Source organism: Doryrhamphus excisus, linkage group LG4, assembly GCF_037039965.1.
Source record: "Doryrhamphus excisus strain RoL-2023G ecotype Guam linkage group LG4, RoL_Dexc_Guam_v1.1, whole genome shotgun sequence".
Lineage (NCBI taxonomy): Eukaryota > Metazoa > Chordata > Actinopteri > Syngnathiformes > Syngnathidae > Doryrhamphus > Doryrhamphus excisus.
This window is the reverse complement of record NC_136360.1, coordinates 13,567,928-13,594,368: the sequence shown is the minus strand read 5'-3', so window position 1 is coordinate 13,594,368 and position 26,441 is coordinate 13,567,928. Positions and strand designations below refer to the sequence as shown.

The window sequence follows — 26,441 nt, the reverse complement described above, 5'->3', positions numbered from 1 at the left end:
CGGCGTGTTGCAACAAACGCTGCGGCGCCGCACCACCACACCGAAACTTCAACACCTGCCATTTCACTGCGAAAGAAATGAGAGAAAGACTGCAACAACTAAGGTCAGGTTATTTTCCTTCATCGCAAAATGTAATGTAATCAGGCAAAAAGGACCCCGAAAAATGCCTCAGTTGATTTTTTTAATGATATAAGATGTATACAATTTAGATTTAAGACATATAAATATACTATATATATATATATATATATATATATATATATATAGAAAATATTTAAATATTCCACACAAAATAATTACAATAACAAAATATTTTTTGAAAATGCTCATTTCCATCCATCCATCCATTTTCTATCCCACTCATCACTAGGGTCCCGGGGGTATGCTGGAGCCTATCCCAGCTGTCTTTGGGACAATCTGGAGTCGCCAACTAACCTAGCATGTTTTTGGAATGTGGCAGGAGTACCCGGAGAAACCCACGCATGCACGGAGAGAACATGCAAACTCCACACAGAGATGCCCAAGCAGGGAATAGAACCCCGGTCTTCCCAATCTCATGACTATGTGGTCTACATGCCAACCACTCATCCACCATGCAGACCTAAAAATATTCAGATTTTTAAAAATGATTGTGTACATGTTACTATTAAGCATGTTGATATCACTACTATTGTGTAACCTATTTGTGTAATAGTAATAACAATAATAACAATAATATATAATATCATGTCATTAGATAATACATTTACATATAATACATTATGTTTAAATATTTAATTGAAATGTTCAGATAATGCACTTAAGTATAAAACATATCATACTAAAATATATATAAGAAATATTGAAATGTGAATTTTGAAGACTATTTCAACTATATGGATTCAGCAAATACAGTGCAGGCTCTTTTCTGTTATTGTGCATATTTAAGTAAAATAAGTCAAAGTAAAAATGCTATGTTATATGCTATAATATACAGGTATGTTTAATGTCATTTGAAAAGTGTTGTGTTATATCTCAGTGTTTATGTTACATCATGTATGCTGGGTTACGTTACAAATATCCCCCTCCGACAAATCACAAGTAGTCATAAGTGTCCTATATGTGCACTCCATGTTTTTATCAAGCTCAGCATTGCCATCGGGTCGTTTACAATTAAAAATATGATTTTGGTGCTAAATCTAACAGTTTGTGGTGGGTTTTTGTCTTGCTGTAAAAGCCGCTTTCATTGCCCCTGAATGGGGTGTGATTGTATGTATGGAACAAGAGAGAAGGCAAAGGATAAAAGCAAACGGTCTCTGCTAACAAACTCCAAGTTGTTTGATAAAAGTAGCCTTTGTGTGGAGTACGCCGCGGGCATGAGCCAGTGGTCCCCATGGGGCGTCTCCACACTCTGGGTTTCCTGTCAAGTCTCGTGGTGACACCCATGAGGGACCCCGACCAAACGAGCGGTAGTCACTTTGCCTCTGGTCGGTCAGGCGAGCGGGAATGAAAAAGCGCTTATGCAAACGCTTCCCAACTCTGGCGAAGCGCTCTGAGCAGACAATTAGTGACTTTACACCAACTTCGGGGGCCACAAGTTTGTGGAGAAAAAGAGCACGTGTCAGAGATTTTGTCAAAACTTTATCGGCGTTGGGGAAATAATCAACGTCGACGATCAGCGGCCTGGCGTCATGAGGCAGGAAGGCCGGCAACTGGTCGCAAAATCCATTTAGCCTTGGGGGCCGTTGGAAGAGGGTGACATTGTTGATCTTAATCACTTTATTTCATAATGCCCTGAATCAGGCGGATGATAATAATCATTGTTGGGTCAACAACAACCTCGTGGACGCTCATATAATTTATCACATGAATATTTTCATCCAAGGACAAAAAACTCTATGTATCAGTGAGTTGACCTCTGGCTGTTGAGCCTACATAAAGTATGCAACTCCGTCATTTAACTTGTTGGCATCCTTGGTCACGACCACACAACGGCAATTAACGAGTGACGGGAAGTCAAAAGATGGCATCTTTGAAAGTAGGTTGCAACCACGGGAAGTGGTAGTACTGTCGCGTATTTGAATATTTGCGAGATCAGAGCTACATGGCATCAATCTATAGCGACAACTTAAACCCTCAAATCTGTTGTAAACCATCTTGGATGAGCCAGGGGTCACCCTTCTGCGTCTGGCTCTTCCTTCCTCCCGCTGGGATTCGGCACAAGTTCTCCCCGGAAAGATTTGGAAGAAGGCAGACCCCCGCCAATGACGCCCTGCTCTCAATGCACACCCCCGCCCCCCACCCTCTCAAACCGGCCTGCTGGGCGAGACAAAGGCATCGGCAGTGACGCGCTGTGCCAAATTGACTCGTCCCTAATTTCTATGCTAATCCTCATTTTTACATCAGCACGATTGATAAAAAAAAAAAGATATTAAAAAATATAACCCGCATTAATCTGCTCATAAAGACGTCTTATCTTTTGACAAGCGGCGATGTCTGCAGATGGCTATGCGTGCTGTCAAGACGTCATCATCAGATCATCAGATGTTGATTTATTTCACTCAACTCCGCTCATCAAAGTTAAGGACTTTCATACGAGTTGCTAATATTAATATGGTGTGTATGTATACAATTGCATCATTTCACTTTATGCAAGGCCTGTGTAATAACCACAACCATGTGTGCATTCAGATAGAAAGAAAGTACATGACTCATATCAAGATATCGCTACGGAATTCATAGACCATCATCGTATATTGATATTGTATGACTGTGGATTTATGATTATAGAATACACCATGTTTTCCTCTGTATCATCTTTCTTGTACTGCATTTATGATAACATAACATTTATGACCACTGCTACAAACCTACAAATCGACTAGCACTAAAATACATCATATCATCCAAGAGAACACGATACACCATTTCATCATAGCGGTACTAAAAATATGTCCTGTAAGCATTTTTTTTTTTTTTTTTAAAAGAAAAAAAAATTAAAAGTGAGGATAATGTTGCCTTTGCTTCAGAAAGCTTCGGAAAACTTTAATAATAATACTACATTAACAATTTTAACTTTGGTAAAAGATATGGTTAAAGATAGCCTGGACTTGTACAATTTTTTGAAAAAAAAAATAAAAACAAAAAATTTGAAAAATTAAAAGATGCTCATGATTTTTTTTTATAAAACAAAAAAATGCAAGTAAAGATCACAAATCTTTAGAAAGCAAAATAAATAAATGAACATGTATATGAGGGGACATGGGTAAACCGGGGCTCCTGTGAGAATGGGGGTAAACTTTAATTTAAATAACTAAATACAAAATATATTTTTTAACTTGAGTCACTTTTTGTTTTTACAAAATATTTTTCCAACATTTTTGCTTCCAAAGCTTTGAAAATATATTTTTGATTTTTTCCCGAAGGCTGGAATAAGTGTTTCCCCTTTATGCGTATTCCTAGCTGCGTCTTTTTATCTGTTTTTATGTTTTTAGAGCACACAGAAAAGAGAAAGATGTGTTCAGGTCTCACAAAAGTGCAGTTTTTGTGTGAGTGAAATCTTTTTGTTGTGCTACATACTTTTGTAAGGTTTCAGAAACCAAAAGAAACAGTTTAGTCCTGTGAATACCTACACCAAATGTAATGTAAATGCATATGAATTACGGGGAGATAGGTGTTTTATCAGATAAATAATATACATACAAATGTATTTCACATGGGGATCAGTGTTGGTTGTTGGTTGCTAACGAGCTAAATTCTTCGTGTGTTCGTCATATTCTCTGAAAAGTTGGCAGTTATTAAATTAATTAATTAAAATGAAAAAAAAATACCACACAACTTCCAACAATGGCAGCGCCTGTCACTCACACAACCCATGGTGATGGAGTGTCCATTACACATCAATAAAGCACTAATGACATACAGAGCACTATGACATTCAGTATGTCTAGACGAAATGCATATAAAAGAAAATGAAAACAATTTACAGACTTATGTAACAAAGACTTAAAAAATAAGTATTGTCTATTACCTAGAAATGCACCCTTATATGCTATTTTATTAATCCTTTTGTTTAATCCTCCAGACAATGCTTTATTGAGATAAAAGAAAGTCTTTGGATTAATTGGGATTAAACGCCTGACATCTTGGAATTATAATCATGAATTGTTGAGGAATCTCATTATTTTCATGTACAAATCAGAATATTAATGATGGTTTTAAGGTCGGTTCTGACACATGTTGCTTTTACTTTCATTACGTTCTTCCTCCCGTTCAAGCTTGGAAAAGCAGTGGAGTGTTCGCAAGCAGGGCACTGGCCCACGGGGACAGGAAGAGTGGGTGTCTCAGTGTTTTAGTATTGCCACGGACAGAAAAACCACTTCCTGTGATCGCCACTCATGTGCGTTCCAGAGATGGATATTGTGTTAATAAAAGCGTTACTTCTGGCCTGCAAACTACAGTACTTATGTTTTGTGCAAAGATGTTCTTCTGAATGAAAGTTATAACTCAAAAGCAGCTGATGCAGAGGCGACTCATAATAGCAATAATAGCATTGGTCCCCCCAACCAACGAAAGCCTAAGTCACATTTTAATCAATAAAAAAATATTTTTTTGAAGAACTTTGATTTATGTTCACAAAGCTTGTTTGTCGTAAAAACGTAAGTGTTTATAATCAAAGTGATTTTATATGATTTGTTTTTAATGTCCAAACGTTTGAAAGAAGACCATGACAAAGGAGCACTTTTGGGTTAAAATCCTACTGTGCGGTGGTGTGCAACTTTGTTTTTAGGAGTCGACACAGCTCATTAGTGTGTAAATATCTGGCAACACAAGTGGGTTGCAAGATAACTGTCTTGCCTCCAGTCAAGCATGGTTGTGCACAAGTACTGCCGTTCACAGGTGCTGCGGTTCATTGTTGTGGGAGATTAATTCCAACACTGTGATATTATGAATGTCAGGTTTACGAACACGATAAGGAGCCCAAACCAACCTCAGAAAGAAGAAAGTACCCCCCCCCCACACACACTCTCTGGTACAATGAGTTTGTTATGTGCTTACATGCAGGGTCCGAGAGGGCAGGTTCTCCCATGTGTTTGTACGGGTTGAACTTGGGCTTGGGTGCAACCACCGGAGCAAACTTCTTCGGCGCCTGCTGCTGGGAGATGGAGATGCTGGCACTTCCCAACGGCGCCGTGGTTTCCATCCTGGCGGCCACATGTCCTGTCTGCTCGCCGCTGTTCCCTTGGTTCCACATGGCTCTGACGAGAGAAGACAAGCACAAACTCTAAACTAGCTGCTAACTAACTAGTGCAAGGATGCAAGGGTCACAGTAAAGAATACAACAAACAACAAAGCAACACATAAAGTAGCTATGCTAAGAAGTTAACTATATTTGAATAAAAAACGGCATCTCAGCTTTGTCTCAACTTCACCCTTTCCTATTTTTGTTGGGGGTTCGGGGGGGTCCCATAATATTATTTTTCATCATGTTGAATGTGGGGGTCACGCGCAAGACTGAGCAGCCTGTGAGTGCTTTTAAATTTGGGGATTGGTCCACAGATGTCATGTTCAGGTCGTCAAAAGTGTCCAAAAAGACCAGAAATAGGCACTGGTCACTTTTTTGAAACTCAGAATCTAGAAGGGGTTTGAAACTAACTGTAGCAACAAACTGGCTCAGTTGACAACACTGATCCTTCATGCTATGTTTTCTTCTAGAGTTAGCAGAGTTAGGATGTCAACCAGTTCCATCGTAATGTCTTTATGTGCAAGGCCAAACGGCAACACGGGAAATAATGCAATGTTTCTCTCTGGTTATTTTCCTGGTGTGAAAACAACATACTGTATCCCAACAATAATATTATGGTGTGTTATACTCCACTATAGATGTTAGGACCATTTAAAACACTGCAAGAATGTATATTTTGCGCTGTTGGATCTTAAGGAGGTTCTAAGTGGAGCTTCAAACTCCAAAAAGACAAAAAATGTTTAAAGTAAGCAATTTGTGTCCAAATTATTTTAAGACCACAGCCTGTAAAAGGAAAAATCTGGATGCAAATCTGGTTGCAATGTATTCAAACTGTCATGATCTCTTGATGGTAAAGGCGAAAAAGCTTTCCGCCTTTAAACGTGGTGGGATTGTTGACCTGCATAAGCAAGGCCTCTCGTAGCGCACCATTGCTGCAGAGGTCGGACGCAGTAAGACAGTCATTTGGAACTTCTTCAAACTTCCTGAGGGCTTTAGAACAAAAAAGGCAAGTAGTAGACCCAAAAAAGTTCACCGGCCCTGCACCGGAGGATACCCTTGGCTGTTCAACAAGACAAGGGATCACCCTCGGCCCAAATGAAGGTTGTTACTGATGCCAAGTGCAGTCCAATATCCATCAGACGATATCTGCCAGAGATGACTTTCAAGAAGACAAAAGTTCTTCAAAGGCATTGTCTTCTTCAACGCTACAAAATTGTCCCATTGGAATTTGCGCAAGAGAACCAAACATGGGACAAGTCCTTAACAAGTCCTGAGGGCTTCCAACATTACTGGCATGACAAGGAGATGTGACCTGAGATGTGTTCCCACACAGGACAGAGCGATCTGGGTTGGTTTTTCCTCTAATGGAACAACTGAACTTCTGGTTGTGCAGGGGCGTCAAACGGCAGATGGCTGGTCTGTGTGGTAATGACCGGCTTTTTCAACAAAAAAAACCCTGCAATCCACAATGCCCTGCCTGGACTAAGTTCACTCTGCTGGACAAGCCTGCATGTTCCCCTGATTTATATCCAAGTCAACATTTGGGGATGGATGGCAAGTGAGGTTTGAAAAAATGGTTTAGGGTTAGGTTAAAGCCATCTTCACCAATTAGACTAACATTCCCACTCGCCGATGTGGATTTTATTGTGTGTGGAAAATATCAGCACACTATCGTAGCAGGCTTAGGGGAAGACTTTCTCCAAGACTCGGGCGTGTGTCTGTGGGAGTTTTGTGCCTTTGTGCGGTCATGGGTCAGTGATGTTGAACCAGAGATGTTGGGAACTCTTCCTACTTGAACTTCTCCTTGTCGACTCCAGGCGACGTTCCTCCTAGACGAGAAGCGATGGGCTCCATGTCAGCGGTGGGGGGGGCGGGGTGTTAGTGTTGCAGAGTGTCACCGTGGCCTAGAGGCGTTGGTTGGCATTCCCCCCACACTCCAACACCTCCCACTGACTGTTTGTGAAACAAGTATGTTCCGTAGCATGTCCATGAGAACAGAGTGTAAAAATGCCAATCTTCTGGTTCTGTTCCTCCAAACTATTCTGTTTTCTGCCCTTTTATGGCAAGTTTCATTTTTCACAAGTGGATATCTGTGGCGAATATATCATATTCATAATATATTTGTAACTGCCTCCACTTTTGAAAATTGTGTTCCTGTATCTGTGTACTTACGTTCTGTTTTTATGTGTGCAGTGGTTACCCCGTGATCGGCCTTCCTTCCAGGTATTTCCTCATGGGCAAGGCATTTTGACGCTGCGTGTTTTTGTAATCATACAGTATGTTTTGACTTTCCTCAACAAAATTTTAGTTCAAAAGACGCAAACATGACTTTTGAATCATGTTTTTGTGTATGTGTCCCAAGAACAAACTCTCAACCACAATACCATTACTTTTCAAATATTATGAAATACGAAATTGGCATGTAACAGGAAGTAACCACACTACTATTACTACTGTGAGTTGTAATAACTATGTTAACTCTCTACATGTAACCGGAAATTACACACCTGTTGATCAAATCCTGCCATAAAAGCCTGTTGTTCCGGTGATCAGGTCTGGTGCTTGTGTGTCTCACCCAACATTGTAGAATACTATATATCGTGTCTTTGGTTGCATCTTCTGAACACCTTAGATGAGTATTTTTACTTCATTTAGCCATTTTTAAGTTTTAAAAGACTTTTAAAAGAATTTTTGATGATTTTGACAGATTTTTTAAAGGCACACTATTGTTTTCTTGGGTTATATCGGTGCGTTTCAATTATTTCTGTAATTCTGAAATTTTTTCATTCCCCCCGATTTCAAATACTATTTATTCATTTACCTGCATGTTGAGTACTGTAAATTTCTACATATTGGTAGGTCTACATTGAAATGAAAGCCTCTTGTGCCCCCCTGACAGCTCCCGGCATCCGCCCCACTATTTGAGAAACAGTGGGCTATATAGACATGGCATATAATAAAAGAAAGATTAGAATCATCCTTCATCAGAAAAAAAACTTTCTTTCTATCTTTTTCTTTAATAATCTGCAGTAGATCATTGGTAAGTTTCATTCATTTTCAACCGCTTATCCTCACGCTGGTCGCTGGAGCCTATCCCAACTCTCTTTGGGCGAGTGGCTGGGTACACCCTGGACTGGTGGCCAGCCAATCACAGGGCACATATAGACAAACTGGATTTCAATGGGAAAGATGCGTGCAGAGTTCTTATGAAATTAATATCTGAACCTTGTGGACGTTCGGCTTAACACTGCACCACACATGCTCTTTTCTCTGGTGGAGTTGCATCATCAACGCGTTGTGCCTCTTGCGTAAAACAATGTAAGAGACATATAAATACGTCTTTGGGGGTGAGTGAGTTAATATGCCGTATTCAGCCACAAAATAACGTGATTTGTTAATTCACATATTTTGGAAAAACCGAGTGATTACTGTACACCCAGTGACAGTTACCAGTTAACCCAAGTTCACTTTCCCCCCGAAACTATTGAGTCAGCCTTGAAGACAAAATGACGCGATGCTGTGATCTGACATGTTTTCGTGCCCAACACCGTGTAGCAAATTATTAAAAAATAAAATAAAATAACACACTTTCAACTCGGAACCTCTCTCGCTCTGGTTCTTTCTTTGCTTCCAAAGCCCACGCTGGAACAACAACTCCAAACAAAGAGACAAAGAGCAGCAAAGACAACAAAAACAAGCTGAAAAAGTATTGAAAGATGCTGTAATGCTGCTGTAACACTGCATGTGTCTCTTGTTTGTGCTTGATCACTTCCATGATTAGGATAAAAGTGGCAGTGTGTAGTGGTTGAGTCTGCAGAGGTAAACTGTAAGACAGACTGATCTCCGTCTGATGCGCATCTTGTTGGTGTTATTTGTCGTACCAGCAGCAAAGTGAAAGAAGTGGCTGAGAGCACAAACAAGCATTTTTCCACCGCTGCCTCCACAAATCACTTGAAATATTTGAACTATTTATACGCACCAATTCGCCCCCCTCGTCCTTTTTCTTGTTTGTGTTTGCCGCGCCTCGTCGCAATGTTTTTGCCGTTTTATTATCCCGGCTGCGACTGATACAGGGTTTACATTCTTCTTCTCGGCATGCGGCGCAGAGGGAAGGAGCCCACGCACAATCGTCTTTTAATATCTGCTCAAAATCCCGGCTCCTCCCGCCGCCTGAATGGTTCTCATGTCTGATATCTTCCCTGCCTGCTCTTAACGCTGCCATTCAAGGCGTGCGTCCATGTCGCACACCCACCTGTCCTTTCAATGCAAATGCTTTCATTCCCCAGACGACAAAAGGCCTGAATGGCGATGAGCGGCGGGGAAAAAGGAAGAAATGATCTGAGCGTACGTGTGAAACATTCAACGCTACACGCTATAATACACGCCGGCGTTCTTTCATCATTACAAATAAAAATCAGAGTGGGATGTCGTTTTATGCTTACTGGGCTCGAACATGCATACGGGGCCAAACACAGTGTACCCTATATAGTCATTTATAGATCACTTTGGCGCTACCTGTTGTCGGTACCTGTGATTCTCCATTATTTTTGGGTTATGCCACCCCCCACCCCACCCAAGGAACAGACTTTTCTTTCCACGCATGTACCAATTTGACAAAAAAAATTACATTCATGTGTACAACCCTCCATATGAGTTCATATGAGGCCTCTTTATTCATCCTTCACGATGAATAAAGACAACCCCCTGCAAAACCTCCGTGGGGCCCGTATGAAGCTACACAACCAGTCAAATGTTTGGAGACACTTTATATTGCTTTTTTATGTAAAAGTGTCTACAAACTTTTGTTTCCACAAGTTTGAACACACGTCATAATGCTGATAAATGTGAAAATGAATGCAGAAAAATATACATTTGGGAATTGATACAGGTTTTGATGTTGCATCAACACACATCAGTGCATTCCAAATTAGTATCTGCGTTCCTGGAAGGTAACATACAGCCTTTTTGATAAGATGCCTGTCATGATTCCACACCCACACACTCTCAATGGACCCCACCCCTCCGCACCCTAGGAGTCGGGGGAGGACACGGAGTGAAATGGGGAGTTCAGAGTTGATTTTCAGCTTGGTGTGGGTAATAATATATAATTTAAACCGGCAATAAAAGCCTATTGTTCCACAGAGTCTGGTGCTTGTGTGTCTCACCAGACATTACTGACATCTATTGCCCAGTTTGTGATATTACAATATCAGAATGTCTTTGAACGAAGTGTATTTTACTTCATGTTGCCATTTTTATGCTTGAAAATGCTTCATTTGGGCCCAAAATTAGATATGAATATGTTTTGACTAATAGACCATATTCAACCACAAAACAGCATGAGTTATTCATTTATATACTTTTGAAAATCAGTGATAGAGTGAAGGTGCGAAAAGTCTAAGCACAGTGTGATGAGGGATTACTGTATTGACTGACATTAAATCCATCGAAATAAATGAAATGTACAATGGGGAGGGGGTGTTTAATAATTTAAAATGCAAGCGCATATTGCAGTAAGATCCATTTCTCGTTCAATGATCATCATATTTTTTCCTCCTTGCCATCACTGGTAGCTTACAAGAAAAACGGCCTACGTAGTGAAGATGTGAGGAGACAACATTACAAATGATGACGGTTTGACCCCAAGTTAAGTGTTTTTTTTTTGGTATTTAAGTGTGGTTGGTTTGACTGCATTTCAACTGGTGAAGATTTCTTAATCAGGGCAGACTAAATGCAAAATGAACACCCTTCCTTGGTTACGCCACCATGGACAGAAGGATTTGTTGCGCCAAGTTGTGCCTCCGCAGAAATACAACTCGTGAAAGCCAACATACGTGTCACTCGTCACGGATGATGGTAAACACTGATTTCACAGCTAGTTCAAGTGTGATCAGCGCCACAATTAGATGCGTTACTGGAACAGACGCTTCAATTCATTCTTATATTAGTGGGAAAATCTGTCTGGCGTCCTTCCTGTTAAGAGTATAGCAGGCTTTTCTGTCTTTCTTACAAGATGGCCGTCATGTGATAAATCTCGTTGACTGAGAGTATGCGTGCGTGTCATGTAGTTAACAATAAGGCAGAAGGTCAGCCTAATTAAGACAGCTGTCTTATCTGGATCTGTACTACACATGCCGCACAAATCAGATGTTTGTTTCCGATTCGATTAAAAGACTGAGCAAATAAGAGGACGGCAAACATTAGGGTTTGGTATCGTCAGGGGCACCTCCAGGAAAAACACTGATACACAGGAAGCAATTTGTTCAACAAATTGTTCAACAAGTTGTTTTTCATTGAAAATAAACAGAATTTAGAAAAAACTGGCCTGGTCTGGGATTGAACATACACCATCTGCATAAAAGGCAGCAGCTGTACCATTACACCAGTGTTTCAGTTATTTTCTGTCATGTCCCGACTGCCCCACCCCTATTCCAAATACTATTAACAAACTGTTAACATCTATTTATCGCTCTGTACTGCATAGACTGAAACCAGCAAAATGTAACAACATGTTCACTAACCAAAGTTCCACCGTCATCAAATTTGATCTTGATTTGGTTAACATATGTTTGATGTTCCTCTGTATTTGTCTTTTCAAAGATTTTCAGAGTATTGACTGAATCACAAGCACACTGTTCAGGTTGTCTTGGAAGATGTTTTGCCTCTCGTGCAAACAGCTTAATCGGTTCATGCTCAAAGACGAGATAGGACGGTCCAAGTCAGAAGCTCGGAAACTGTCTCAATCTGTGACCCTCGTTATCCAATGATCATTTAGACATTAAGCTGCAAACAACCATTATTTCAGTCATTTTATTCAGTTTTTAAAATGTCTTCAAGTCCCTTGTATTTGCTTTAATGTATTTGCTGTATGTATATAGTATATTTCTCATTTATTTACCAATTTATTTCTTTATATTTGTCTATACTTTTAAGTCAAACTGTGTCATCTACTGAAACATTGATACACAAAATGAGATGTCCATTTTAGAGGAATTTATGAAGGCATTTTGTCAAGGAAATGAGGAAGGATATGCATGCAAATACTGTAAGGCATAAATTACAATTATATTTTTTTAAAGAAAAAATGCACAAAATAAGGCAAAAAAAGTCTGACTTGACTTACACGAAGGAGTAAGATGATTCAAATATACTCAACAAGTCAGACATGGGTTGTATACAGTAGTAGATATTTTAATGTAACGCACAACTGGTCTGGGAACACCTCTGTGTCCGACTGATGGAACTGGAAGAGGTGACTGGAGACCAGGAAGTCTGGGTTTTCCTAAAGAGATTGCTGCCTCTGCGACGCAGATAAGCAGAGGAAATGTAATTCTTGACTGCAAGAATGGATCCACGGTCCACTTTTGGGTTCTGACCCACCAGTTGAGAACCACTGTTGTAAAATAACCCGAACACTCGGTTTGCGATGGATTCAATGCCCTGGATGAATGACAATACTCAGCATTTCAAGATTGTTTCCAATCAAAAATCGATTGGTTGGGTTCGACTCTGGTGAAAGGGGTTTGTGACTTCATGACCCCGGTAAAATGTGGGACCCAGGGTAAAAAGTAGTTGAGGTGAGTGGGGACAAATCCCAGACAAGGCCATGTTTTTAACTGTCATCTTGGCAGGGCTTTCTGTCGGCTTCTCTCGCTGTATTTTTCCAGCTGTCATTGAGGAACTGCTGCAGGTGTTTCTGCTGCATTAATCTTTTATATCCACCAAGGAAGCTATCAAACAAAAGCATCCAAAGCGGGCCACAGAGACGAGTGAACACTATCATACACTCTCAGATTTTTTTGGGAGAGTGTGAAGCATGACATGCTTTCTAGCAAGTCTTCTGTGTGTGTGGCTGGCAGACTTGAAGACACACTAAACTGCCAACCTTCATTTTTACAGAGTTCAGGATGTTCCTACCTCGCAGCCGAGATGGGCCTCCATTACGCTCAGCTGCTGTCAAGCAGACACAATGCTCCCAAACGCAACCAAAATATCCCAAAGTCACAGAGTGAGCTCAGAACCTAAAAAGGGGCAAGGTGGTTCTTCTTCTTCTGTCCTACAATTGTTTGTGTCCCCAGAGTCAAGTTAGCCGGCTCGGTGCTCGGTCCACTAGGCACCAATCAAAACATCGCTTTAAACAGACACCAAAGACATGACGACGAGGACGCGCATTCGTCATGGCGGGCAGACAAGCACAGGCGACCGGGATTAGCACTTACGGCCGGTGACGCAACGTGCGGCGGTGCAGCCATGCAGAGGAAACCGCTTTAAAAATTGAAGGAGAGACTTCACGGCACTGGACTCGGTATGCTTCAGAGCGCCGCTTGAATGGCTGAACAGGTTAATGCGACATTACACAAACACACGACCGCCGACATTCCGCTCTTTAGAAACCGGGAAGAGCAACGACTTCAAGTGGTCATCGCGGATCTCCAGCGCTCTTGAGGAGAAGAGGGAACAGATGGGAGGATGAGGGTGGCCTGACACCACGTGCCGACACTTTAATAAAAGCAAAGAGTTGTTTCGGGCCTCTTTGACGTGTTGAAAGTTTAATAGTGCAGTGTCAGAGGACCAGGCTCGTCAAACATGGTGTTCTGAAACATAGCTACTGCAAACACTGCACCGCCATGGCTGCTTCTTACTTGGCCCCTGTTGGCTCCATTAGGCGGAGGGTCACATCTTTCGATGCAACATTTGTAACCCTTTGGACTTATGATTCAGTCATATGATTCAGTCTTTGTCTCAGTTATCGGACAATGTTTTACCCTTTGGCACATTGAGTCTTGTGGCATTAATAAAGATTGATTTCTTCCGCAGATTCAAGGTCGGGTGGCGGGAGTGGCAAGGAAGGAAGCCCGGACTTGACTCTCCTCAGCTACTTCGCCCAGCCCCTCCCTGCGGGTCCAATGGCGTTCCCAGGCCGGTTGAGGGACACAGTCTCTCAGTGTCCTTGGTCTTCCGAGGTATCCTACCTATCAGACATGCCGTGAACACCTCCCCAGGCAGGCGTCCTGACCAAATGCCCAAGCCACCTCATCTAGTCCCAACAGTCTTACCAGCGGTAAGAGAGAACCCAGCCACCCCATGGACAAAACTCAACAAGACCGCTTGACCTTTAGGTCACTACACAAAAGCTCATGATCATCGGTGAGGGTGGGCAGGTAGATTGAGCAATAAGGCAGCCCAAATGTCGCTATGATGAGCAACATATATGGACCAAGGTTCCCCTCGCCCGGACGCAGGGCTCCAGGGCCCCCCTCTGGAGACAGGCATGGAGTTGGGGCACAGCAGACAGCTGGGCCTGCACCTACAGGGCACAGCCTGAAGATGCAACATGGGTCATACTCCCAGCATTGCATGTTTTTTCAACCATGTTAGATCTCATACCCAACACCACATATTGTGATAGTTTACACAAAAAAACAAAGATAATGTTTGGAAAGGAATAAAGTTGTAAATATAACAGAGGTCACAAACAATGCAATATGTTGAGAAGTTGCATGTAAAACTGTAATTTGTCTCTATAAAATGTATGTTTTGTTGATCTTTGGATGTCTGTGGAGGATTCATTAGATTGACATTACTTCCTATGGGAAAAATTGCTTTGTATCATAAAGACAGCATTCCACAGTACCATAAAGACCACATGCTTGTTGGACTAATGTGTACATTTCCTATAGCTCTTTATCGCCCCATGGCCTAAAAATCCAGTTCTTCCTACACAAATGTCAGATTTCAGCATATGTAAATGTGAAAAAAGTAAGAAATTACATCTATTCCTATGAAATACGACATGTCAGGCGGGGATTAAACAGCATGTCTAAGACGCAGCACAGTGAGAGGTCTTAGTAATTCTGTCATAAGGATAAAAAAAGGTCATTATGTATTAAAAAATATATTTTTAAGCTCGCTGAAAGTGTCACATTAAGCAAGCTACACAAGAAAACACGCTTTACAGGGAAATTTACAGTTTCATTACAAACTCTTGCAGGTGGAATTACATGTTCATTACTCCCATGGTGTCCCCCCCGGGCTCAGTTCTCGGTTCTGTCCTATTCAACTCCTGAGCTGTCTTTTCTACTACTACTTGTTTGTCTTTCTACTTTCAGAAGCAGGTGCTGATGGAGCTCCTCTGGTCTCTAACACGTCCTCAGGGAAAGGCTGACAACAGTTAGCCTGGATGATGAACTCTGCTGAGGTAGTAGCACGAGAGTGACCCCTCTTCACCTCCAACACCTACACGAGCACCCTTCTGACCTGTCTCAGAGTCGCATGGAGTAAGTCAATTAGAGGCCGCCTAACAAAAAGCAGCCGTGACAACATGAGTAGAAAAGCGCCGTGGGGTGAAAATCACCTTTTTTTGTGTGTGGAAGCAACTGTGAAAAAAAAACAAAAACACATCAGATAAGAGGCACTCTATCACAACTTGCAGGTAGATGGCTTCACTTCTCCACTTCAAAACGAAACTTCTAAAGCAGGGGTGGGCAAACTATGGCCCGGTGGCCACATGCGGCCCAACAAGCGTTTGAATCTGGCCCGCCAGTTACTACATGATGTCTTATTCAGTTAAAAAAAAAAAAAACTAAAAAACTGTAAAATTCAATTTCAAAGTTTGATGTGGTCTGATGTTTAAAGTGTTCCTGAAAAAAGGAAAATGAGAACATATAGCTGATAGTATGACACTTTTACAAATAAAGTTATCCTAATAATTCAAAGCGGACTGTTAGAATTATAAGCATAAAATAGTATGTGTGTGTGTGTTAAATATATGTTCTGGCCCCCTGCACAATTTTGCTAACTCAACACGGCCCACGAGTCAAAAAGTTTGCCCACCCCTGTCCTAAAGACTTTCTGTATGAATACTGCAATGTAATACCTGTATAACGATATATGTACAGTAATCCCTTGTTTATCACAGTTCCACACCGTGATAAGTGAATTACACAAGTAATATTACTTACAGTATTTATAAATACTTTTTAGAGCATAAATAAACTGTTTATGACCTTCTAAATGCATTTGTCAAATTATTATGAACGCACGCTCGCTGCCATATGGAAGTAGATTTCATTTTCTATTGGTGTTGAGTCATTTTTGGCATAATACTGCATTTTTTGCACTTTAAAAGACCAATAAAGTTATTAAATGCTTCATGATGGAAGAAATGCTGCACGGTTGACGAGTGGTTAGCGCGCCGGCCACACAGCTAGGAGACCAGACTAAATTCCACTCTCGGCCATCTCTGTGTGGAGTTTGCATGTTCTCCCCGTGCATGCGTGGGTTTTCTCCGGGTACTCCGGTTTCCTACCACATTCCAAAAACATGCTAGGTTAATTGGTGACTCCAAATTGTCCATAGGTATGAATGTGAGTGTGAATGGTTGTTTGTCTATATGTGCCCTGTGATTGGCTGGCCACCAGTCCAGGGTGTACCCGCCTCTCGCCCGAAGACAGTTGGGATAGGCTCCAGCACCCCCCGCAACTTTCGTGAGGATAAGCAGTACAACATTAATAAATTGTAAAAATGGATGACAGTATTCCCAACGTAGTTGAAACAAGCCTAAGCTGTCATTTCCAACGCATTCAAAGCAACATTTGAGATAATATCCAGTCCAGCAGTCGAGCACCGGGAGGCGCCTTTAGGACTGGCGAGAGAGAGCGAGGTGCTATCGTAGATCCTGTTAAAGCCTGGCATAATGAGGCTAATTACACAAAGGGATAATAAGAAGGTTAATCAGGACGATAAACACAGCAAACACAGATTTGTCCCCCCCCCCCCCATTAGCTATTGTGATGACTCCAAGCGGCTGATAAACATTACAAATGAGATTCCAAACTGTGACTGCACACCCATTTCATCTCCCTGAGCAAAGAACAGCAAGTGGGTGGAAAAAGAAGGGGGTGGGGAAAGGTGGCAAGGCTACTTTTCCCATCACAGTAAAAAAAAAAAGGTGGTATTTACATCAAGTGTGTTTTTTTTTAACATCATTTGACATACACTTCCTCTTAAAAGCTCAACAATTACACGCTTTTAAAAAACTGTACGACCAACAAGATGCACTGAGTAAAAGTGAAGCAATGAACAATAAATTCAACACAGTCCTGGGCAAGAGTACAGGATCTATTAACCCAACTTTATTTTTACTCCCATGAAAATGTCCCACCCCCACCAGATTAATGTGCTCCCTAATTTATTCACCACATAAATGTGTACAAAAACAATTATACTGAGAAAGACCCACTGGAATTTAATCAACATGTGAAATATACGCTGCACAACTGCTTGGTAATAAAATAACAATAAGACAGTATAGTTTTCTCTCTCATAGTGTTCTTTAAATGTATATACATGTATGTGTCAGTAACTCGAACAGTATTCTAATTAGACAAAATGTTCTGACGATATTTTTGCTGAAATATTGCCCTGGTTTTAGGACACTGTTTCGATAATTGTACAATACTTTACATAAACTGTACTGCATCATTCTGAAGATAGAATGAATTGGATTGTTTGGATTATTTACTATGTGTTTTTTTCTGACCCTTTGGAACAACAAAAGAGTTTGCCTGCCAAACTTTCCACAACCTTCCATCTTATGTGAAAATGCATTGATATGATCATGGTAAGGTTAAAGTATCTGCTAAAACTTGTGAAAATGCGTGTGATGTTTTTTCCCCCCTTCCAACCAGCTGTTGAGTGGTTGATTTGAGTTGTTGGCCTTTGCTCCCCAATGACAGCAGAACAACTTTTTCCTGTAAATACGCTGAATCTGACTTTCATGCTGACTGACAGCTGGCGTCGGCTCGGGATGAATCAAAAAGAACGGGACGGCTTTGCGCGACGGCGGTGGAGTGGAGTGCGAGCTCCTTGATACTGCGAGTGGTTAGATGCGACGTCTCGGGAGTTTATCTCATGTGCGTCTCGGGAGGTTAGTGAGTGACAGCTGTAAATATATCACCACGCGCGCAGCCCCGGAAAGCCGCTCCCGCAAGCCTCCGCCGAGGATGGCGGCCTTTTAAAAAGGGAGAACACGGCAACGACAAACAAAGAGAGAGCGTTTCATATTTTCAGCAAATCAATATTGCAGCCTCTTGATTATCATGCGTAACATTCAGGTAGATGCAGGAATGAAAGGCTGGAATGAAGGCCGCACCTCTGGTGGCACAAATCCATGATCCTGGAGATGTTACTTTGGGTTTCAAAAGCAGACGTATCAATAGAGTTTTATTTGGAATAGGAGTATTTTCAAGGCATATTACTGATGTTCTATATTCAAACAGCCTCGTTCATCATCGAATGCTACATTAATGACACTGTTCTGATGTTTGGTGGCTACACACCATAAACTCTCAATTCTGTTCGAAAAGAAAGAGTACTAGTTATTTGCACGTGGCGGAAGAATACATAGTAGGATTCCTAGTCCAACGTTGTAACACTGGAGGACAACATCACTGTTTCTTTTTATTTATCGGTAACTTTTTTCTCTTCACTATTACACTGAAACATTTTCAGGTCAAAACGGGAAAGTATGTGATCGCTTTAGCCTCCCTTTTTTTTATGTCCCATCCAGCCATTGGGGCAGATAGTATTGTTGATCTAAATGCCCTTACATGCTAAACAGATTTGCTCTGTCAAGAAAGATGTAAGCTACAACTTCCCTGTACTATGAAATTTTATTTGGCATTATTTGATGTTTTTGTTATGCGAATTTGGAGCGGCCGGACCACAGCAATAAAAGACACAGAAAAGAAGAAGAGGGTGTGAGACAGTAGAGAGAGAGAGACAAAAACAGCAGCAGCAACAATTCCCATAACAACAACAGTGACAAACAGGACTGCATCAGTCATTCGCACTCGGTTGACCTGAAGCGGTCATTCTTGAAAACGGCTACTGGAGTGGGGAAAATCTGAAAACTCCAGGTCTCCATTTCCGTTTGGACTAGCAAAACCGTAAAACTCTAAACGATGACATCACCGTCACATGACCAGAATCGGGCTTCGATGACAAGCTAACATAATAGTATCTGAATATTCACAGCAGTAGACGCTTTGTCGTACAGTACGACTAAATGAGCCTTAAAAAGTGGAAGACAACGGACGTATGGCGCATCTGTTCTTTCTTCTTCCATGGTTTGGTGTGTGTCACTTGGTTATGTCCTCGTATCTGTTGGTTACTCCAAACATAAAAATTGCTAAATTAATTAAAATACAAATATAAGGCATTCAGAAGACGCATTCAAAGACATTATTCTGTTGAATAATTATTTCAAAAACAACTGTAATTCCGCAAATTTGACTGGGAAAAGTCAAGTCTGGCTTTAACGTGTTGCAGAATGATGGGTGTTTGACTTTGTGTTGACTTGTTTGGTCTTGTTTGCTCATAGGTTGGGTCTTTGCGTCTCAAAATGTCAATCGGCTGGGTTTATTTGTTGTTGGGTTTTTTTGGCCCGCAAGAGGACTCGGGAATTAAAATCCAGTGTTAATCCAGAGATGACAGCGCTGACAATGACAGGCTATTATCCAACGGTGGCCTGCAGCTGCGTGTGTCAAACAGGGATCGGTGGCAAATAAGCAAATCAGCGCATTGGCTTCGGAGGAGGATTCTGGCAAAGTCGAAACAGTAAAGCCTATCTGTAAGCGAGCGACGCTTGCCTGGCATTGATTAAACATCACATCAAGTCGCCGTGCATGGGTGTCATGTGACAGGCCTTGTCCTGGAGCTTGTTATGTTAACAACTACATGACTTTTATTGTTACCAGGAGTATGCTGATGTACTAATTGTTGTTTTTCTTTTCTTCTGCAATGCTCAGTAAGTGTTAGAAGATGGCATTGGTGACTTGATACTTTCTATGACGGCTTTGCTGATATTTATATGAACGGGCATGATCTTGCGAGTGGGAATATTTCCAGTTGAACACAATTAATAATCATGATATCCCAGCCAAGTACTGGAGGACAGCCATTAAAGGAGATTAAAGGGAGACAAGACAGGGCTTCAATATTCATGTGGCCTGGTTCAGGCTTGCCCCTGCAGTACCGTTGAGCACCTCACGGGGAGATAATGAACCCATGTTGCCCCATGGCAGGCCACATAATGAGGGAATAGTAAACAGAACTGGGAGCTTTTAGCATGTGACAATCAGCAAAACAAGCATCAAACATGCAGAGATTAAGATGTTAAGTTTTATTAAATAAATTTAACCATTTGAGTTAATAAGTTAATATTGTGGAATGTTTCTGGAAAATGAAGCAATTAAATGCAAGGTAAAGGTCCCGTATTGTTTTATTATTTTACGCGAATAACGGAATATCATTAGTATCAAAAGATTAAATTTTTTTAGAAATTGTGATATTATAATAAAAACAAAAAAAACATTTTTTGGACAATTAGTTCTAATGTTACGAGAATAAAGTCAAAATTACCAGAATAAAATGTAGAAGAAGAAAGTTGAACTAGTTATTTTATGAGAATAAAGTCAAAATTAATGGGAAAAAAGTTGAAACGTTGCCAGCATAAACACGGAATATTATCCCAAAAAATATTTTAGTTGTCATTTTAGTAGTGCCGTGTTGAAATTTTAAAGAAAAAATATATAGGTGTAAAAAAAAAGTAGTAATATTATGAGAAACAAACAAAACTAAATAAAGTTGTATTTTGGGCATTTGGTTGGGGAAAGGTCAAAATATTATGGGATGGAAGAAAGTTGAGAGAAAGCCATAATTAAGCCATATTCTAACAAGAAAAAAAATAATACAAACTTGTATTATGAGGAAAAATATATTTTGTAGCACAGAGCTGAAATGTTAAAGAAAAAAAACATTTTAAGTTGTAACATTATGAAAAACACAAAAACAAAAGTTGTGATTTTTGGAAAATTTGGTTTGCTAGCAGAAAGTGAGAATAAAGTATACATATTATGGGAATAAAGACTTGATTTTACAAAAAAATCTTCAGAAAATAAAGTGGCTGGATATCCCTGGTGTAGATTTTGAGGCTCATCTTTGGTACCCATAAACAGGCTATGGAACACTGTTTGAACATCTTTAAAAAGTCATTTTTCACAGTAGTGACCTTTTAATATGCAACTTTTTTGTCCAGAGGGGACAGGCTATGTTGGCTTTGCTTACACAAAGCGCTTGGCGTCTAAGGGGGGCTGGATACTGCTTATTTACAGTTAAAATCTTTGCAGAAGAGAAAGTAGCTGTAAACAAGTTTTCCTGTCCGCTCGCTGACCAGATGCTCCTGCAAGTTGCATCAAACTGCACAACAACCAAACGGAGCACAGCCGAATGCCAAAAAGACGTAAACAGGAGATACTGTAGTCCAACGCACACGGATTAGAGGATTTCCTCTCAGTCTCAGACATATGCTGTTGCTGCTGACGCGACGCATTTCCTTAAAGCCCAATCGCTGCACTCGTTTCATTGTGTTTGACGCCATCTATGACTTCAAGCAATTAGCACGTTGATTTATCACTGCGGTACTTAGACGAGATTAAGACGTCTTGCGGTATCACAGGTATCGACTCCAGCGTTGTTTGATCCCCGGCTGCAACACTCGCCGTCAATCCCTTTATTCTAAAGTCTATTGGGGACCTAATCCCGTTCCCCGGCAACTCATCAATAGCACTTTGTTTACAGAATACAGATGCTAGTGCTACCCGCACTAGCATTGGAACAATGGGAGCCAGAGTATGATTTCATTTTTGGACCTGGCCTGATGAAAGAGGCTGACAAAAGGTGATTTATCCCGTTTGTCTCCACTCTCAGGTGTTACTTCAATCGCGTGAACAATACTTTCTTGGGAGACGGGCCCGGGGAAGTTGGCAGCCATTTCTCCGGTCTCTCTATATTGGGCGTCCGTGCGCACACGCACGGTACATAACAATGAGCAGCTCCGGGCCCCAAAACTTCATCATGTCACAGCCAACCAAGGTTTCCTCATACTCCCTTTTCACACGCACAATAGCTGCGCTGAAGCTGGCGATGGTGGGGGTGGGGACTTTTATTTCACAGCCTCGGATTGAGCAAAGTTGATGTTCGGGCGTATGAAAAAGGGAGAAAAAGTCATCAGATGTGTTTCATCAGCGTACTGTATCACTGTAAGAGATTACATTGCATCAGCGTGAAATCTACCGCGCCACAATACTTCACCTAACCTCCGCTTGAACCGCCTTGTTGACTCATTTTATTTGGAGCTTGCAGAGACAGCAAGTGGTGCTTTTTTGTATGTTGTACTTGCATGACTGATTGACTGATCCAAAATTTGGACCTTTTTTTTTTTAAAGAATGTGTCTGCAGAACGAGCACTTTGAGAGATGTTGATAGCTGCAGGCCTGGCGCAGAGTTTAGTCGGGTTTAATCCACCCCGCAAACAATCAAACATGAGTTACTATTACCAAACAAAACACGCCCCGGCGCTGCGCTCTATTTTAAGTGGAAGTAGGTGACTCGGGCTGGTGTTCAGCATTCGGTGCAAGGGGCATTGACCCATTGTGGCCCTCGCTTCTAAGTCTGTACTCTAGCTCGCTAATAGAGCCGACTGATTTACAGCAATTGTTCACAACGCTTGAAGATTTGGCTATGCTGACTGCATTTATTAACCCTGAAGAGTTCCTAGGGATGTTTCATGCCATTCGTTTTTTTGTTTGTGTGGAATTTGTCAGAGGGTATTTGTTATTTTTATATATGTATTTTTTTAATGTACTTATTTTTTGTTTAATCAAAAAATATTTGTAATTGACAAATAGTTCAATGTATTAAAATGACTTATTTTCTATTATCTATTATTATCTTTCTATTATTCTATAACATTTTATAAATATTTTATTCCACACAAAAAGTTTTTACTTTTTTATTATTATTTTAAATAATTGATTGATTTTATTTTCAAGTTATTTATTTTATTTGTATTTATTATTATTTTAATTATGAATTTTTAGATTGAGCATTTTTATGAATGTTTAGAACACTTGAAGATTTGGCTATGCTGACTGCATTTATTAACCCTGAAGAGTTCCTAGGGATGTTTCATGCCATTCGTTTTTTTGTTTGTGTGGAATTTGTCAGAGGGTATTTGTTATTTTTATATATGTATTTTTTTAATGTACTTATTTTGCTGTTCCTTGAATTGGCTAAAAATGGCAAAGTGACAAATTTGTTTCTCATGACAAAAATCAAAAAATTCCCATTGCAAGTTATTGTATAATTTATAGTGATGTCCTGATCTACAGTTTTTGGCTTCCGAGCCAACGTGATATTTTTATGACACCCTTATCTTGTTCCGACAAAAGTGAAAAGGAGCGCTATTATTTTGAAGGCATGTGACATGGATGCGAGCTGATGCAAGAAAAAAGGTGCCTGTCGTCCATTGTAAAATGACCCTTGCATTATAAAAGACACGGTCAAACCTGGTGAAAATTGACTCATCCAGCCTGAGTTGCACACATACACCCTCACACTCAGCTGCACTGCTAAACTAAGCGAATCCTGGTAGCTTTCACGTATTAGTAATCGATATAGATATTATCATACATTTATACAGGGTCAGGCAAAATGATCTGACACATTTGTAGGTTAAATAAAAGGCAAATAAATTAAAGAAACAAGTGTTTTTATTTTCAAAAAGTACATATAATGCCATTTTGTTTTGTTTCTTCATAATGCCATTGTTTTTCATTTCTTTTTCAGTTGTTGCCATGACTGGTGAGCATCGCACTTTCATTGTGGAAATGTTTATCAAAACAAACAAATCTGTAAATGCGTTCCATTTGCACTTCAATCTTGGTAGACATGATCCCGTACCATCTTTTTATGGGTTACCAACTTCAGAGCTACTGGATCTGCGGTGAAATGAAAATCAACTGGCCGACCTCACACCGCCAGAACTGATTTAATTTTTAACATAATGAAACAGAATGGTAAACAGAATGGAAACAGAATTATATGTACTTTTAGAAAATAAAAACACTTTGTTTCTTTGCTTTATTTGCCTTTTATTTAATCTACAAATGTGTAAGATCATTTTGCCTGACCCTGTAGTAAGGAAACATTCTTTAGATTTGTATGATTGTCCACCAGATGGCGCCACCTTTTCCCATACAAAGCATGCAGCAAAATTTCTTAACAAAATATACTGTTTCCAATACGTTCATCAATTTCTGAGACACTGCAGTTTTTCTTTCCAGGGGGTCACTAAAACAGGTGATAGTAATAATAACCTCATCAATTATGATGTATTTGTATCTCTACAGCAGTTTTTGGGAAGGTGACTCTTGTTAAGGGGATGAGGGCGGGATAAGGCAGTAGGGGACACTGACACAGAAGGAAAACAAAGTGCTAAAAATGGTGTGTTTGTGCTTGCCAGAGCATCTGTGCAGCATCCTCTGGCTTAGTTAAATGTTTTGGCCTTTGCTTCGGACATCCAGTTGTTTGGCCTCGCCTCTCACTGCTCACTCTGCAGCACTTTCACCCCGCCCCTCCCCTGCCCCAAGGCAGATTAATTGAACAGCAAACTTAAACAAGTTGTTTTTGGAGGGCTTTAGGCTTAATTGACTCATGGCTCAGGCTGTTTATCTTCTCCCACTGCCTCTAAAGCAATCCAAGGGCGCTGGCTGCTAGCAAGCAGGGTATCCGTATCAGCCTCTTAATCACTCGGGGCTATCATCATCTAATCTGTCCATCCTAAGCATGTCTTATTTACTCCTTTTTCGCTCACACTTTCCTCAGCTGTGCATTATCCTGCAACTCCACTTGGGTTTTGGGTGCTTCTCTAAAAACAATACTCAGTGCAAAAACATGTGTCGGAACAGCATCCGGGTCTACAAAATTAGCAAAAGCAGTCTCTGAGTTCTTTATATGATAGCATTTGGACTTTTGAACATAAACAGATTGTCCTCGGACTGTACCATTACAGTCCAAATTATTTACAGTATCCAATAACACGTACTATGGCACTTTCCTTTTTGTTATTGAGTCTATTGAGGAATAACGGCATGCAGCATACCATGCATCTCCTTCCTGATACAGTTGGGACACATCACACAAAATGACCGCGTAGTAAGATAACTGTTTCTCAAGCGTGGTGGCAGTAGCCTACCATGCAGCATACCATGCATCATCTTCGTGATAGGGACGTCAAAGTAGCCGCACATCAAACTGAGTCACAACACTACGAGAGGGAGTTGCATGAATTCCAACATGTACTCCCAGACTGTGAGGCAGAGCAAAATACACTGCTATACAAGCTGGACATGGACTACTCTAAAGTATATCCAAGTTTATTGTCGATAGCAGGGCTTGTCACATGGTCTCAAGATGGGACACACATTTTTTTTTTTTTATTTTATTTCCTATTTTAAAATAAATCTGACAATTTAATGTCATTTTTGACTAGCTGTATGTGACCCGGACTGCACGGAGAACAAGTGGTTAACACGCAGGCCTCACAGCCAGGAGACCCGAGTTCAATTCCACCCTCAGCCATCTCTGTCTACACTTCTACACCAATCACAAAAAGTTATTAAATGCTTCATGATGGAACAAATGCTGCACGGTGCACGAGTGGTTAGCGGGCCGGCCACACAGCTAGGAGACCAGATTCAATTCCACCCTCATCCATCTCTGTGTTGAGTTTGCATGTTCTCCCCGTGCATGTGTGCATTTTCTCCGGGTACTCTGGTTTCCTCCCCCATTCCAAAAACATGCTAGGTTAATTGGCGACTAAAAATTGTCCATAGGTATGAATGTGAGTGTGAATGGTTGTTTGTCTGTATGTGCCCTGTGATTGGCTGGCCACCAGTCCAGGGTGTACACCACCTCTCACCCCAAGACAGCTGGGATAGGCTCCAGCCCCCCCTGCGACCCTCGTCAGGATAAGCGGTAGAAAATTAATGAATGAATAGGAACACTTTGATGACACTGAGAGCATCCACACACTCGAGAAAGTGGCCGCTTTGAGTTCAGAGTCATTATTCAGGCTGAGCAGAAGAAGAAAGGGCCGAGGGAGGGAAAGAGTAAACACTGAGAACGGGAATAAAAGCAACATATTACCCCTGCGACACCACTGCACTGCCAGCCTCGCTCATCCGAATGTGCCAAATGTGATGCTAATGAGGTGCAAAAAATCCCAAGATAGCGTGTGCCACAACAGAGCAATCAGGGCTCTTTGTTAAACAGGCGCTGATGAATGGAAAACACTTGAGGCAACGTGTAATAA

The 26,441-nt window shown here is 40.9% G+C and overlaps 1 protein-coding gene across 1 annotated transcript in view; it reads right to left on the bottom strand.

The window, feature by feature from the left end:
* Positions 1-26,441, bottom strand: part of lpp (LIM domain containing preferred translocation partner in lipoma) — a 144,214-nt gene that overhangs the window by 92,473 nt on the left and 25,300 nt on the right. Inside the window, exon 3 of the mRNA XM_058072881.2 lies at positions 5,038-5,237. Coding sequence (XP_057928864.2) covers positions 5,038-5,233 — 196 coding nt within the window. The 5' untranslated portion in view covers positions 5,234-5,237. The remainder of the gene's footprint in view (positions 1-5,037; positions 5,238-26,441) is intronic.